Source organism: Temnothorax curvispinosus, unplaced genomic scaffold, assembly GCF_003070985.1.
Source record: "Temnothorax curvispinosus isolate PA1 unplaced genomic scaffold, ASM307098v1 QBEX01012496.1, whole genome shotgun sequence".
Lineage (NCBI taxonomy): Eukaryota > Metazoa > Arthropoda > Insecta > Hymenoptera > Formicidae > Temnothorax > Temnothorax curvispinosus.
In genome coordinates this window covers 83996-97541 of record NW_020222276.1, presented here as the reverse complement: position 1 = coordinate 97541, position 13546 = coordinate 83996, and the positions used below count along the sequence as shown (strand labels likewise).

At 33.9% G+C, this 13546-nt stretch overlaps 2 protein-coding genes across 2 annotated transcripts; one reads left to right on the top strand and one right to left on the bottom strand.

Annotated features, from left to right (window-relative positions):
• Positions 1-303: 303 nt before the first annotated feature.
• LOC112462558 lies at positions 304-1217 on the top strand. The gene is made up of 2 exons (XM_025028415.1): positions 304-425; positions 520-1217. Exons 1-2 carry the CDS (start codon positions 310-312, stop codon positions 779-781), a joined length of 378 nt encoding a protein of 125 aa, XP_024884183.1. The 5' UTR covers positions 304-309; the 3' UTR covers positions 782-1217.
• A 1377-nt stretch (positions 1218-2594) lies between these two features.
• On the bottom strand, positions 2595-6001 carry LOC112462528 (E3 ubiquitin-protein ligase RING1). Its single transcript, XM_025028355.1, has 4 exons — positions 5551-6001; positions 4633-5008; positions 4188-4490; positions 2595-4058 (listed from the first exon to the last, which is right to left on the bottom strand). The coding sequence occupies exons 1-4, from the start codon at positions 5791-5793 to the stop codon at positions 3841-3843; spliced, it is 1140 nt and encodes a 379-aa protein (XP_024884123.1). The 5' UTR covers positions 5794-6001; the 3' UTR covers positions 2595-3840.
• Positions 6002-13546: the final 7545 nt, after the last annotated feature.

Genomic DNA, 13546 nt, shown 5'->3' with positions numbered 1-13546 from the left:
ACACTGTATTTTTTAAATAGAAATCCTTTGGAACTATATATGTATATATTTCTTTTCCATAAAGCAACCTCAAAAGTCAACTCCTAAAATATTGCACAATACTTAAAAAACACGTTGTATACGGTTCAGCCTGCATATCTTCTACTAATGGATTATTAAATATGATCATGATTGATAAACAAAACAATAACAAAAACTCAGGACACGTATAATATGATTTATTCCTATAAATTATATGTATCGATTTGTTGAAATTTTCAAGTGATTTCCAGCTTACTGGATAATACATTCCAACGACTTATTATCAAAATGCACAAGCAACACAAAATAAAATCTCATAAAAAAATGTCTAAAAACCATCCTAGTAAAATCTCTGTAAAGTCCAATAACCTATCCTTATCGACTTCAAACGTCAACAGCACTGCGTGAGTAATATTAACGAACCTACGAAAATAGATTTAATTATATTTTACTTAATTTTATAATCACTTTTTAATTTTTTTTCGGATGTTCCATCAGGAAGTCAAAATGTATGCTTTCAACGATTTCATTAGCGACACCAAATAAAAATTACAAATCATCTATGACGGTTAAGAAGGCACAATTTAGCACAAAAGCGCCTAAAAATGCGGCAGTGCATTTTGGAAATTTTTATGGTCTTTGGGATGATGTAGGAAAAACATATTGTAATAATCACTTCAATAACCGTCTCATAAAAGAAGAAACAGCGATTAAGAGACCACACCGATTAGAGTTCACCAGGCAGATGGTGAACAAGTAAAAAAATTTTTTCGCTATAAACATAGTAATAAAAAATATTTGTAAATTGTTCCGAAAAAAACTTTTAAACGAGATTCCCCTTTGCCAGATTGGAGAGGGCAACTGACGCGGAAGATTACATGCGACAAGTGTCGGTTCTTCTAAAGAAGACGGTAGAGCCGCCCGACTTTAGATTGAATCAACTTCCATCTAGAAATTCAATTCCTAACGGAAGTCGAAGCTCCTCGGATTATCCACTCTGGTACAAGGAGCCTCATAAGATATCGTTAGTGTTCTCAAATCCTATCGCTCAACTTAAAGCATGATTAGTGTAATTTAGTTACCAAAAATTAACGTGTGTATCGGCAAGAAACTTTAATAAATAATTAGAAATGAAGGGATTAAGAAAATGAAACTTAAATATTAACACCATGGCAGATATATAAACTTATCAAATTCAAATATTGAAATACGATCGAGTGTCACCGAGGATTACCTACCTAATTCATATATCAGTATCTGACTATGCTTTCATTTTTATTTAAAAAAAAGTAAAGTATATTGTTTCCTGTATTTTACTTTCTTCAAGACGATTTAATTTGATTTGGACATTGTTGTGACTAATAAAGATTAATTGAAAAATACATCTTTTATAATTACTATTTCTTTTAACAATAAAATCTATTCTTTTTTTTCTTGAATGATAAAAAAAACAGTAATTAATGTTATAACGGCACATAGATTGAGCATTCAAGTTGTAAACCGCGAGACTTCCCTTTCGGTATTCATCCTGACGCGCTAATTAAGAACCGTAGTCATTAGTTTGCATGTTATACCATAATTAAGCGCTGCCGGACTATTACGAATCCCGTTGCTGGAATAATTAATTAGGTCTAGAAGAATCAGAGATATACACGTGAAAACATAGTTAGTCTAGGTTTTAAGTGACAAACGACCGGAAATTCTCTATGTGCAATCACAGTCGTATTTTTTCGCTTCTCCGATTGTTTCTACATAAAATCTGCGACGTATAATAAGTAAATACATACGACGTATAATAAAATTAATATTTCTAGTAAAAAAAACATAAAAAAATAAATTAATATAATTAGAAAATAGTCTTACGCATCTTGTTTCCGAAAAACGAAGGCTCATATTATCAAAGGACCGACATACGTATTGTTTTCGCTTCAATGAAAATCCAAGGGGAGAATACACGGTAGGGTGGTACTTATCGATTATTCCGTCCACCGGCGTAAAGACGAATTCCATGTATCTTTAACGAAAGCGAACACATCCAACCGCCGAACTGGGGAAGCCAGAATCGCGCGTTCAGAAGTGTTTGTTTTATTAAAAGCGAATTCTGTGTGAGTAGACCGAGAAATATGCTAACTTTAACTTTAAATCGCAATCATGTAAAGTATACGGCGATTCAAAGCAATAACACGAGTTTTTAATACCCACTTTTAGTATTTAACCCTGTTATCGTAAATTCTTTTAATCGTCTATATATATAAATATACACCCGCAAAAGGAATTAACATGCAAATGCGAATGTAATGCTATTTGAATATCTGAAAGCTATCATCTTCATATTTATCTGTCTTACACTATTCGTGCGTAGAATCTTGGAAGATAATTTAAATACAAATACGATTATGCAATCGAGTTTATATATAGATATTTAAAAAAGGTTCAAAGATTTTAGCGATATAGCGACATAGCGCTTATAAAGATAGATAAAAATGTGCCTGTGTAGAATCAGTTATCGTACTTACATTTTTTTTTTTTTTTTTTAGATTTATGTCCTTTTCAAACCAAACAAGTAGACATTCTCATATATGTACATAGATTTATTCTTTTTCTGCAAACTATACAGCATGGTCCACGTGATTGAGAATCATGTAAATAAATTAATGACTATTAAGACCATTGAATGATGGAACAACATGAATACGCGTGAATGTAACATATATACCCTTTATAAACGTACGTAAAACTCCTGTAGATATTACTTTGTATGATGTGAAATGGTAATTGCAATTCGAATTTATAGTTTCATTTGCATACACATTTGTCAGCTGTTGCAGTTCAATTTGAATTTAAGCGACAATCGTACATCCTGAAAGCCGTGTGTCCACTCATGAATATATATTAAGTCAGCGCTAACCGACAGCCATTTTTCAATAAATTTATTTAGTTTCCTTCGAAATTTTGAAAATGTTTTTTCTAATGCAGAAATTACTGTCAACGGTGATTCTATGGTAAAAGATCAAGTTTCTGATAAATCTTTAAAGAGTTTAACCTGAACGTGATATGAACTTCGTTCAAAAGTTATTAACATAAAAACTGAGACACTTAAAGATGGACTGATATTTTAATGCATATTCGATAAATCAGAATGTATAATGTCGATATACGATTATTTAATTATTTATAATACAACATAATGCAAATATTAAAAGAAAAAGATTTAATTATTCTCCCAAATTCCTATCACTCACTGAATTTTAATCGTTTATTATTGACATTAATGATATGAGCTACTGTTTTGATGGTCCCTCGATACAATTAATTAATGGACAGTAAGGCAATATACAAAATATTGTAAAAATTATCATTGCATTTTCTTTTAGGCACAACATCTAAAAATTTCAAGTTTGCCATTTCGAAAAATATAAATCTCATTTTAAAATAATAAATTTACATGTAAATGTAACAAGGAAATTAAACAATATATTGCATCTTTCGAACGACGTAATATCGGGACGTACAATGCCGCTTAAATCAGTTTCATAAGTTTAGTTTCATTAGTTGCCCCGTTCAATTTTTATCAACAAAACCATTATTGGCAACCGATTTTAAAGATGTAAAAATTGCACCATTGTCGATGATTATGAATATTTCCGTAATGTTGAATTAAACTGAAAGCGTGGAAATACAGTACAATACAACAACGATATATATTTTCTATACTCGATATATTTTACTATATTCCACGCAATATGAATGATAATTCTTTCCTTTCTTCGAAGTATGGCGCAATTAGCTCTCATCCGATTGATACTTTTGAGGCCTTCCCTAGGTCTTCTTCCATGAGTAGTACATTTCCAAGGGTCGATTAACACGCCAGAATTTATCGTTCACTTGCCGTAACGTTTGTGAGCCACTTAGCACCACAAGCTGCCCGGGTGAAGGCGCGATATAGATACAGAAATTTAATAGCCTATCTGATTCCGACAATTCGGTATCCAAATCTAACGTTAAACGCATTGCCAAATATTTGCTCAAGTGGTCCACTGCAAAAAGAAATAATTCGTTACTGAAAAACAAATTCTCATTTTATAATCTAATGTGTATTTATAATACTTTTAGAGTTTTTTTAAATATACAATTGTTTCTCTTTATATATTTGCGAAATATCTCACCTGTGGCATTTGCTGTTGTTTTTATATAGCGAATACTGTTCTCCTTCAATGCTTTTATTAAAGAATTGTCACCTGCCATCTCTGTAGGATGTGGTTTGAAGACAAGTTCAATTTCGTTAAGCATCAAAGGTTCACTGGGACCTTCACCTTCCGTGTCAACCATGGAATCGCCGCCGCCAGTCTCAGCCTCCGCGCTAGAGGAATCATTCTCGGAATTTTGAAGGCTTTTTTGCCTTTTTGACGGTTTTGGGATTTGATTCGCGGGATTTGGTGACGGTGTGGTAGAGTTTCTAGATGTCGTTCCTAAATAAACACATATGTAAAAATAACTAATATAATAAAAAAATTATAGAATTATTTCAGGTTGATACAATCTCAGTAGAAACTGTCAAGCTATTTATATATTGAGCAATAATAAAGTTGACACTTTGAGAACTAGTCATACCTCCACTATTCAAAGGTCCCGTTGCACTCTGAGAGGAATCACTTTGATTCGCCATATTCGTAGACGGATTTGGTGTTGTAGGTGCGCTAATATTTGGTGTATTGTTGTAAGACGTTGCGTTGCTCGCATTCTCAGATTCGTTGGCATTTTTTCTGGAACGTTGCGGACGATTTTGACTTTGTAGCTTAATGCCCTCCGTAATAGAGTTAACGAGCGCGGCCTGCGAATGCGACTTATTCAGTTTAGCCAAAACTCGTTCCTGATGAGCTTCATACTCGTCTCTGCTCGGATAGATTTTTGAGATTAGCAGATCAAAGTTTGGATCCGGTCTGAGAGATCTTTTGGAAACCAATTTCTTCCTGCACGTAGGACATTCCTGTAAGTAACATTGCAAATGTATAAAAATAGTTCGTCATGGGCGCACAAACAAATGCCTCGTGTTCCAATATGAAATGAATGGAATGTAATTCTAGAAAAACAGTATTAATTTCCATAAGAAATACTTAACTGCGTTATGTAATGTCACGACCATAAGACTCTTGCAACAAATATAATTTCAACAAGTAACAAGAACTTTGAGATTACAATGTGGTTGACAATGTATAAGTTAACGTTATATCACTCTTTAATAACCAATATCATCATCAGCAATGCATAAGAGTTAAATCAAAATAATCTCACGTTCTCCGGTGAGAAATGTGGTATAATTTTGTTACTGCACATATAGTGACATATATGACTACGTTTACGTGAATTGAGTAGTACCGGGCGAATGACACACGCACGTTGCGTTGTTTATATCATGTACGAAAAGATTTTCGGGCAAATGCAAATTGCGCATCTCGTGGGAAAATGTGGAGCGGTATTATCCGCAGCGTTGTGTAAATATATGTTCGCCGCTTACGTCGAAGCACGTACTTTGTTACCGCTCCGTAAAGCCGTGATAATACAGTCGGAGCAAAAACGGTGGAGGCACTCCTTGGTGGTCATGGTCTTCTTCAGCATGTCCAGGCAAATGGGGCACATGAGCTCGCTGTGCAGACTCCGCGGACTGACCGCGATCTCCGTGCTGTCGGTGATCGCGTCCTGCGGGGTGCGGTGCAGCTCGTAGAGCGACAATTCCCATGTTTTGTTGAGGCCGACCTGTTCCGCGGACGCCATCTTGGGATTACACACGGCGCATACGACCCATACACGAGAGACGTGGTGTCAGTACCAAACAATCCGGACTGTACGCCGCGCACCGCGACTCTCGCTTCGCTCACCGTATCCAGTACTTAACTGGTACTGTACGCTTAAAACGGAGAAACACGCTCCATCACTTTGCCGCGCACGCGCATGTGCGCAGCGACACACGTGATTACCTCGACCATACTTGTAGCGGAGAGAAGCGTGCCCCGCGTTTTGAATGGAACCCGTCCACTGGCGTCTCTATGTGCACAAACGTTAAACTACGTAGCCGGTGTCTACGAATATACCGACGAGATATTGTTACACTTCGTCGGTGATAAATATTTCTAATAAGTAACAACACGCTATAGATTTGTTTTTTTGTTATTGCACTGAAGTGCATTCAAACTTCCCTTTCAGCTTTCACCAAATTTCAAAGAAATAAGTTTTTCTTGAATCAAGTACAGAGAGTGTATATACAGTAGATAATACACACCCAATAATATTCCATTTTAATAATTAAATTAAATTTTTTTTATTATAAAAAATTGCAATTATATTAACCGGTCGAAAAATATATATACAATAAATATAAATGTTCATATATGTTTCGTATCTCTATAATCTCTGTCCATATATCTAGTAGAAAAATAATAAAAAGAATAATTGAAACATAAAGTAATAAAATTGCGATTTGATTATGTACAATATTCTATATCCCTAATAGCACATGTAGATTATGAGAATGTTCGGAGGATACCGCAAAGTAAAGAATATATTATAGGGATAATGTTCTCAGTAAATTAGGTATTATTCTCAGTACTTTCATTATTATACTGTTAAGGATATAATCATATATAATCATATTTTATATGCGATTATTACATTTATATATGATTATATGTAGGCAATTTTTTCTCATTTTCTCAAACTTCATTTTTTATTTAAAAAAAAAACAATGCAAAAATTATCCTTTTAATTTTAAATTTTTCTTATTATTTTTCTTTGTATGTACGAACAGAGATTATACAAGAGAAGGAAGGTCGTATAATTATATATGAAAGACTGTTTTCCAGGGATAAATATTCTAACAATATTCCTGATCGCAATAAGATGATATACAAAGTAGCTGCTAATAACTGTATCGCTTCTTGTGGGCAGCGGGTGAAACTGAATAAGAAAAGTCTTTCACCGTTTCGCGATTTTCTTAATAATTAATAAGAAATTAATTAACAAGTGAATTATATAATTAGAAAGTTTATATAATTAGAAAGTTTGCTGTAAGTCATTCTGTTGATCGAATTAAATCGATAAAGTTAATCAGAGTCAAAATAATCTTTACTCGTAATAAATCTAAAACAAGCTTTTTAGCTTACTCGTTTCTATTATAATAAGATTAATACCCTCACTCCATTTTTTTTAGAATCATGTAGGTCGTAGGAAGGCAAGACCAAGAATAGAAAGACGACTGTCCCACCAACAATTTATGTAAGTAAACATTCAAGTCGCATTTACCTCATTCAGCAACGCAAAAAATTCTGCTTGTTTCGATGAATAATTATTATGCGTAGCAGCTGTTAAATTATTAGAATTCAAATTAAGTTGTACAAGTTCTAATTGTTCTGAAAATTTTGAATATTATTAATTTTGGTGTTCACAAATGACATTAATAAAACGATGGTGTGTAAGAAAAGTCATTATCTAAACAAGACTAAATAAATTAAAGTTTGCTAAATAAAAAAAAAAGTTAATAATAAGCGTATGAATTACATTATCAAGAGACACACGGTAGTGTCTCACGCCAAGCGAGTTACTATTTACTCCACATTATATTGGCATTTAACATAGCTATATATTTCATAAAGAAGCCGCAGTATTTTTCTCTCTGTATAAATTCTTTTGTATGCTCTTCGTATCTCCTTTCATCCTCTTTCATATCGCCATTCTACGACTTTCCGCGTGGAACGTCTAAGAAAGTATATATAAACAACTCTAAAATAATACATTTGGTATAAGAGCTAAATTTAGTACTTTAGGAAAAAAATGATTGTCTGTAGGATAATGGCTCATGCGTGGGCATAATATATGCATAACCACGGTATAAATAATATAACGGTATATAATTCCATGTAAGCTGGGCGTAGGCTTGACCATTACTATGCACTATAGATGGATCTTCTCTTCGAGAGCGACTGAAGTAGGATCCATTCGCGAGCAGATCTAACGCGGCAAACTGGACCGACAAGACCCTCGCCTTTTTCTATTGACCCTAACTGTAAGAGATTGTAATTGCAGCTGTCCATGCAAGAGGGAGGGTTTCATCGCTTATTTCTGATATCCCATTTCCATTCCGCGCGTTTTCCATCGTAAAAGCAGTTCTTATCATTCAGCGTCTAATTCTTTAACGATGACAAAGATGTGAATTATATTTCATGTAATTACATCCAATATTATCAAAAATATTCCTGTTAATCTGTTTTATTTTTTGTAATAATACTATAACCTGTTAAAATATTAAATTGAAATTAAAAGATCGAAAAAGCGGCAAATATTAAGAAAAAATAATAATTTGATATAGAAATAGAAAGAAGTTTTTTTTAATAATATACAAAGAATCTCGTTGCTAATTTAGAGAAATTATTCGTCAGCTAATTGTGATATTTAATTACGACTTACTGATTGCAAAAAAATTTTCTCTCTTACATTGATTTGTCACGCGCTGTCTCTCATGATTGTTAATTAATTTTATATACTGAAAAATATGGAAGATAACGGTATTAGAAAATAACGGTAAGCATAGTTTCGATGATTTCGGATTGATCACTGCTGAACAAGAATTTGTCTCGTTACGATTAAACCATTTTTATAACGTTATTGAATACCGCGTTTTAATCGAAAGAAAATAAATAAATAATTAGCTACTTGAATTTTATTTTTGAATTGCTTTATCGTGCTTACAATCAATGTTCCTTCATGTTATGATTGTAGGTCGTGCCATCGCCGATTACAGGACAACGTCTCGTCCTACTTAACGGCGATGTCGCTCCGACAACTTTTTAAATCAGCTTAATTAGTTGCCTACGGCAGAATGCGACATATCGGTCGTTCTCCTTCCGGATATTCCGTGCTCGTGACCGTTTGATAATATATATATTTCACAGGGAGCTTCGTTAAATATATATTTTCTTTAACTTATATAATCTCTGTCTGTATAAAGGATAAAAGAAATAATAAAAAGAATAATTTTGAAAAATAATTAGAAAAATAACTTTTGCGTCGTTTTAATTACAAAAAGTAAAATTGCCGATTAGAGAGAGATTATACAATACTCTATATATAATTATATATAATACTATTTTGTATAAAATTATTACATTTATACATATAATTATATATGGATAACTTTGTCTCATTAACTCAAATTTCACTTTTTATTCAAAAAAACCAGTGCGAAAATCATCCTTTTAATTATTTTTTAATTCCTATTATTTTTTCCTGTATATACGAACAGAAATTATACAAAAAAATATATATTTTATATACAATTATATATGTATATTTATATGTTTTTATATGAGAAAAATTTTTTATCGTGTATGTATAACGTACTCTGCTCGTAGGACGTCTTTTGATATATCTGTATACATCGTCACGCTCCTCGCGAGATGATATGATAGCGAGTAAATGTAAAATCAGAGATGGTAGCTCATATGACGCGTAATTTACACCGCGGAATATAACTTTCGCTTGAAATCTGTAATACGGCGTAACGCAGCATCAGGTGACTTAGGCAAGATAAGATAATTAATAATAATACACTCGACCTCTCACGCATATACGTCTTCGATTTTCTTCGGTAAAGAAGTGTTACGAACAAACTTATAATATTCAGATATTCGTGTAGTAATTTGAAAAATTAGCAATAAGTCGAGAAATTGTGTCTCTTCTTTTTTCGTCTCGTATCTTTTTCTTTGCAAATTTTTCAATATGATTCAATTACATTTAATATACCGTATATATACAAAATATTTCCCGTTACATTTCATTAACCTGCGGTTCTCGGCATACTAAAAAAGAAATAAAATAAAAAAACATGAAAAACAGAAACTGGATTATAGCCGCGACAAGTTTTCCGGTAGTCAGTTTTCCCGCGGAAGAATATCTTACGTAATATAGGCGACCGCAGTCTCGTATATACGCTGTCCAGAAAGGTATCGTGATACAAAACCGCGTTCGCATGGATATTACAGGCATTACATACGTTTTACATTCCTTTTTTGATCGTCTGCTTCTCTCACGGAATTACGGTTCTGTTTTACGTAAGATCATACGGCCGCGATGCTAGATAGCTACGTGCATAAATTAATCCTTTGTTATGCACAGTATAATTTCAAGGCGAAACGTTGCATCTGTAGTTTCTGGATCGCCTTGTATTTGCGGTTTCTCTATCGCGGATGCAAAAAGCTGTTCGAAAAATTATGAAGGAGAGAGAGAAGAGAGATACACTGCAAATCCAAGTGTGTTATTTCAGCTGAAAGCTCGATCTTCTCACACATTTCTTGCCGTTTTAAATCACGTCATTTAACACGATTGAATGTATTAACTTTTAATTTAATACGATAAAACATGTTAAGTAAACATAATTAAACATAAAAAAACATGTAAAAGTAGAGATTCAGTTTAATGTGTGATTTTTAGACGTTTATACGTGTAAAAATGACACACTTAGATTTGCAGCGTAGATATTAGATGATAGATTTTATGTTTCGCTAACAGGCCTTTCTACTCAACTGCTTATTGTTTCCAGATTTTTGCGGACTGAATTTCACTAAGCAGCGTTTTTATTGCTTCCTCCGATATGCGTGAAGATAAACGACAGCCGCGTGTTTGTCGGTCACAAATTAAAATTGCTTTATATACTTTTTCCCGAGAAAAGCTGCTAAAGAACGAATCAGCATGTTCCTCAAAAGACATAAATAAAATTCGTAACGATTTACTTGGCTGAACTTCGTTCCTCTCCGCGGCGATCAGTTCTGTTGGACGTCGATAATTATCATTTCTTTCATCTTACTTCCCCGTTCCCGACATTGCACAAGCATCCGGAAGTAGCGGCGTTCTTGCCGCTTGATACATGGTTACATGTATCCGCTCAACCCAGGTCAAGCGTGAATCTAACCCACTGGTATTACTGCCGGATCTTATCCTGAGAAATCACCCTGGATTTTACTTTTCAAAGCAGACGGGAAACGACTGCCTCCGAAATACGTCGCGATTACATGTACTCAATTCGTACCTTTATACCCGCGTTTATATCTCTCTTATCGGGATTTTATTACATCGAAAAATATATTTCATTAGATATAGTTAGTTGCCATGTAATATGTATAGTTCGGTGCTCTCTTATTCCTTCTCAGACCGAAAATAACATGTGTGGGATATGTTAGATTTAGCGAATCACATGTTCGCTCAATTTTTATTATATCAATTTAATTGATAAACATTCCCATATTGAAACTATATATGATTTTCAAAAAATAGACTGAAAGATTGCATACGTTGCGGGGGGGGAGGGGGAGAGAGAGAGAGAGAGAGAGAGAGAGAGAGAGAGAGAGAATTTCCGTTAGCTAAACATACAAGGCCCAGTCGCATAATATTTAACCTTAGCTTAACTCACTCTTTTAAGGGGACAGTTAAGAAAGAGATGAAGAGTGAGTTAAGATTAAATATTATGCGACATTGGTGCAACCGGGCCTAAGTGATCGATGTGCACGGCAGTGGCAATAAATTTAATTAATATTGACGCCGATTTAAAAACAGTTGCACGCGCGCATCGCGCGCGATCTGAGAATCATTAGAATTAGGCCTTATCTCTCATTACCATATTCTTCACTTCCTTATTCTCAACGTTACATAGGCACCCGGAAGCGACATCGTCTCTTATAGAATGATACACGAGTGCAGACACTTATCTCGGGTCAGACCGCGAACCTAATATTGTACGCTGGGATCCTCGAGATTTTATTTTCGTGCAACAATACGGGGAAAAATCCCAAGCTTGAAGCTACAATAAAATTCTGATATGTATAGTCTTCGGTTATGGAATTTGCCAACTTTTCAACTCCGAGTTGAACTTTTCAGTACCATCGAAGTAACATACAGACGATAAAACCTGTTCGACCCGTTGGAAAATTTAGCGTCACCTATTAGCAAGCATCTGTTTATGTCTTAACTGAAAGCTAAAATACAAAATGCGACCTGCCATCGAATGACAGCAGTGTAGCGTGATTGATGCTAGTAATTATACGGCAAATTAGGTAATGATATATTGATATGTCGGTTAAATGTGAAATCGATGTACATATTAAAGCAAACTTTAACTTTTAACAACATTTTTGAACGAAGCAACATTGTTACTTCGATTTCTCTCTGATTAAGCATCATCGCGCTTAAAAATCGACCGAGAATAATGTATCGGAAAAACTGTAATTTAAAATAGTATTTTTTAAATCTGTTTATGTAAGAGCAAGGACATTCTTTACGATCCTGCGATATTCTTCATAATTTTCATTAACGGTCGTACGGATTACAAGCTATGAGAATGGCGTTTCTTGTGGGCTCTGTCTGCAGCGGTACTTGATTACTTCTCGTCCAAGAAACCTTACTAGAGCCCGTAGCGAGCTGACCTAGTAAGATTGGAAGCGTAAGAAAATAAAATCCGTGACGTACAGATTCAAAATTCGCGGAATAATTGAACAAATTGCGTTTATTTCATGACGATCCAATTCGAGTATCAATTATTACGATTATTTGTTTGACTAGCTAGTACTTTATTCAAAGCACAACTTCGCTCATTTGATAACTTTTCTTTTGGAGAGATATAATTATATCAATCAAATCAGATGTTGCCAATAGTTTCCCTTAATAATATAATTAAATCACATTGTATGAAATAAAAAAAACGATGAATTTATCGATACTTTACAATACTTTGAAACGATATTTTAACGATGAAATTACTGTACACTTTATGATACTTCGAAATAATATTTTAACGAACGAAATTATTGCGTCTATTTTGTAGACGGATTTACCGCGATAATTTTATGTCGACTACTTCGAGGCGAGGCTGGCTTGCATGAAAATTTGAATCGAGCACCTTATTTATTTAAATGAGATTATCCATTCCCAGTTTTTCAGAAAGATAATAACTTTTTCGGTTTGTACAAGTAACTTGCGGTGGAACGAATCTAAATAGCCGATAAAAGATTTTAAAAGGAGTGCGCCTTTTTCATCCGTCAGAAAGTCATAGACCGAATCATATGTAGGAAATTTTCATTTCTGGATATATTAATAAATATGTATAAAACGTATGTGTCAATGTATTAACTACTTCGTTGTTGAAACATAAACAGAATTTTCCCCGAAATTCTTTCATCGCTTTATAGTTAATTTCTTTACTCTATATTCTGTTATTATCGTGTTTGTATGAGCTATATTGGCGGAATTTAAAAATTATTAATCCACTAGATAATTAAGTATCATGTTAGGAAAAACTTAGAATAATAACATAGACGTTTCGAGTTTATCAAAACATTCGTTTCTGCGAGAGAACCGTTTATTTCCGTTCCACATAACAAGGAATTGTGATACGTTGCGTGTCACGTTACGCCCAACGTCGGGCTCGTTAGTTCTTAATCGAAATCGCATCCTTCGATCTCCCGTCATACCAGTGTCATTATGTATT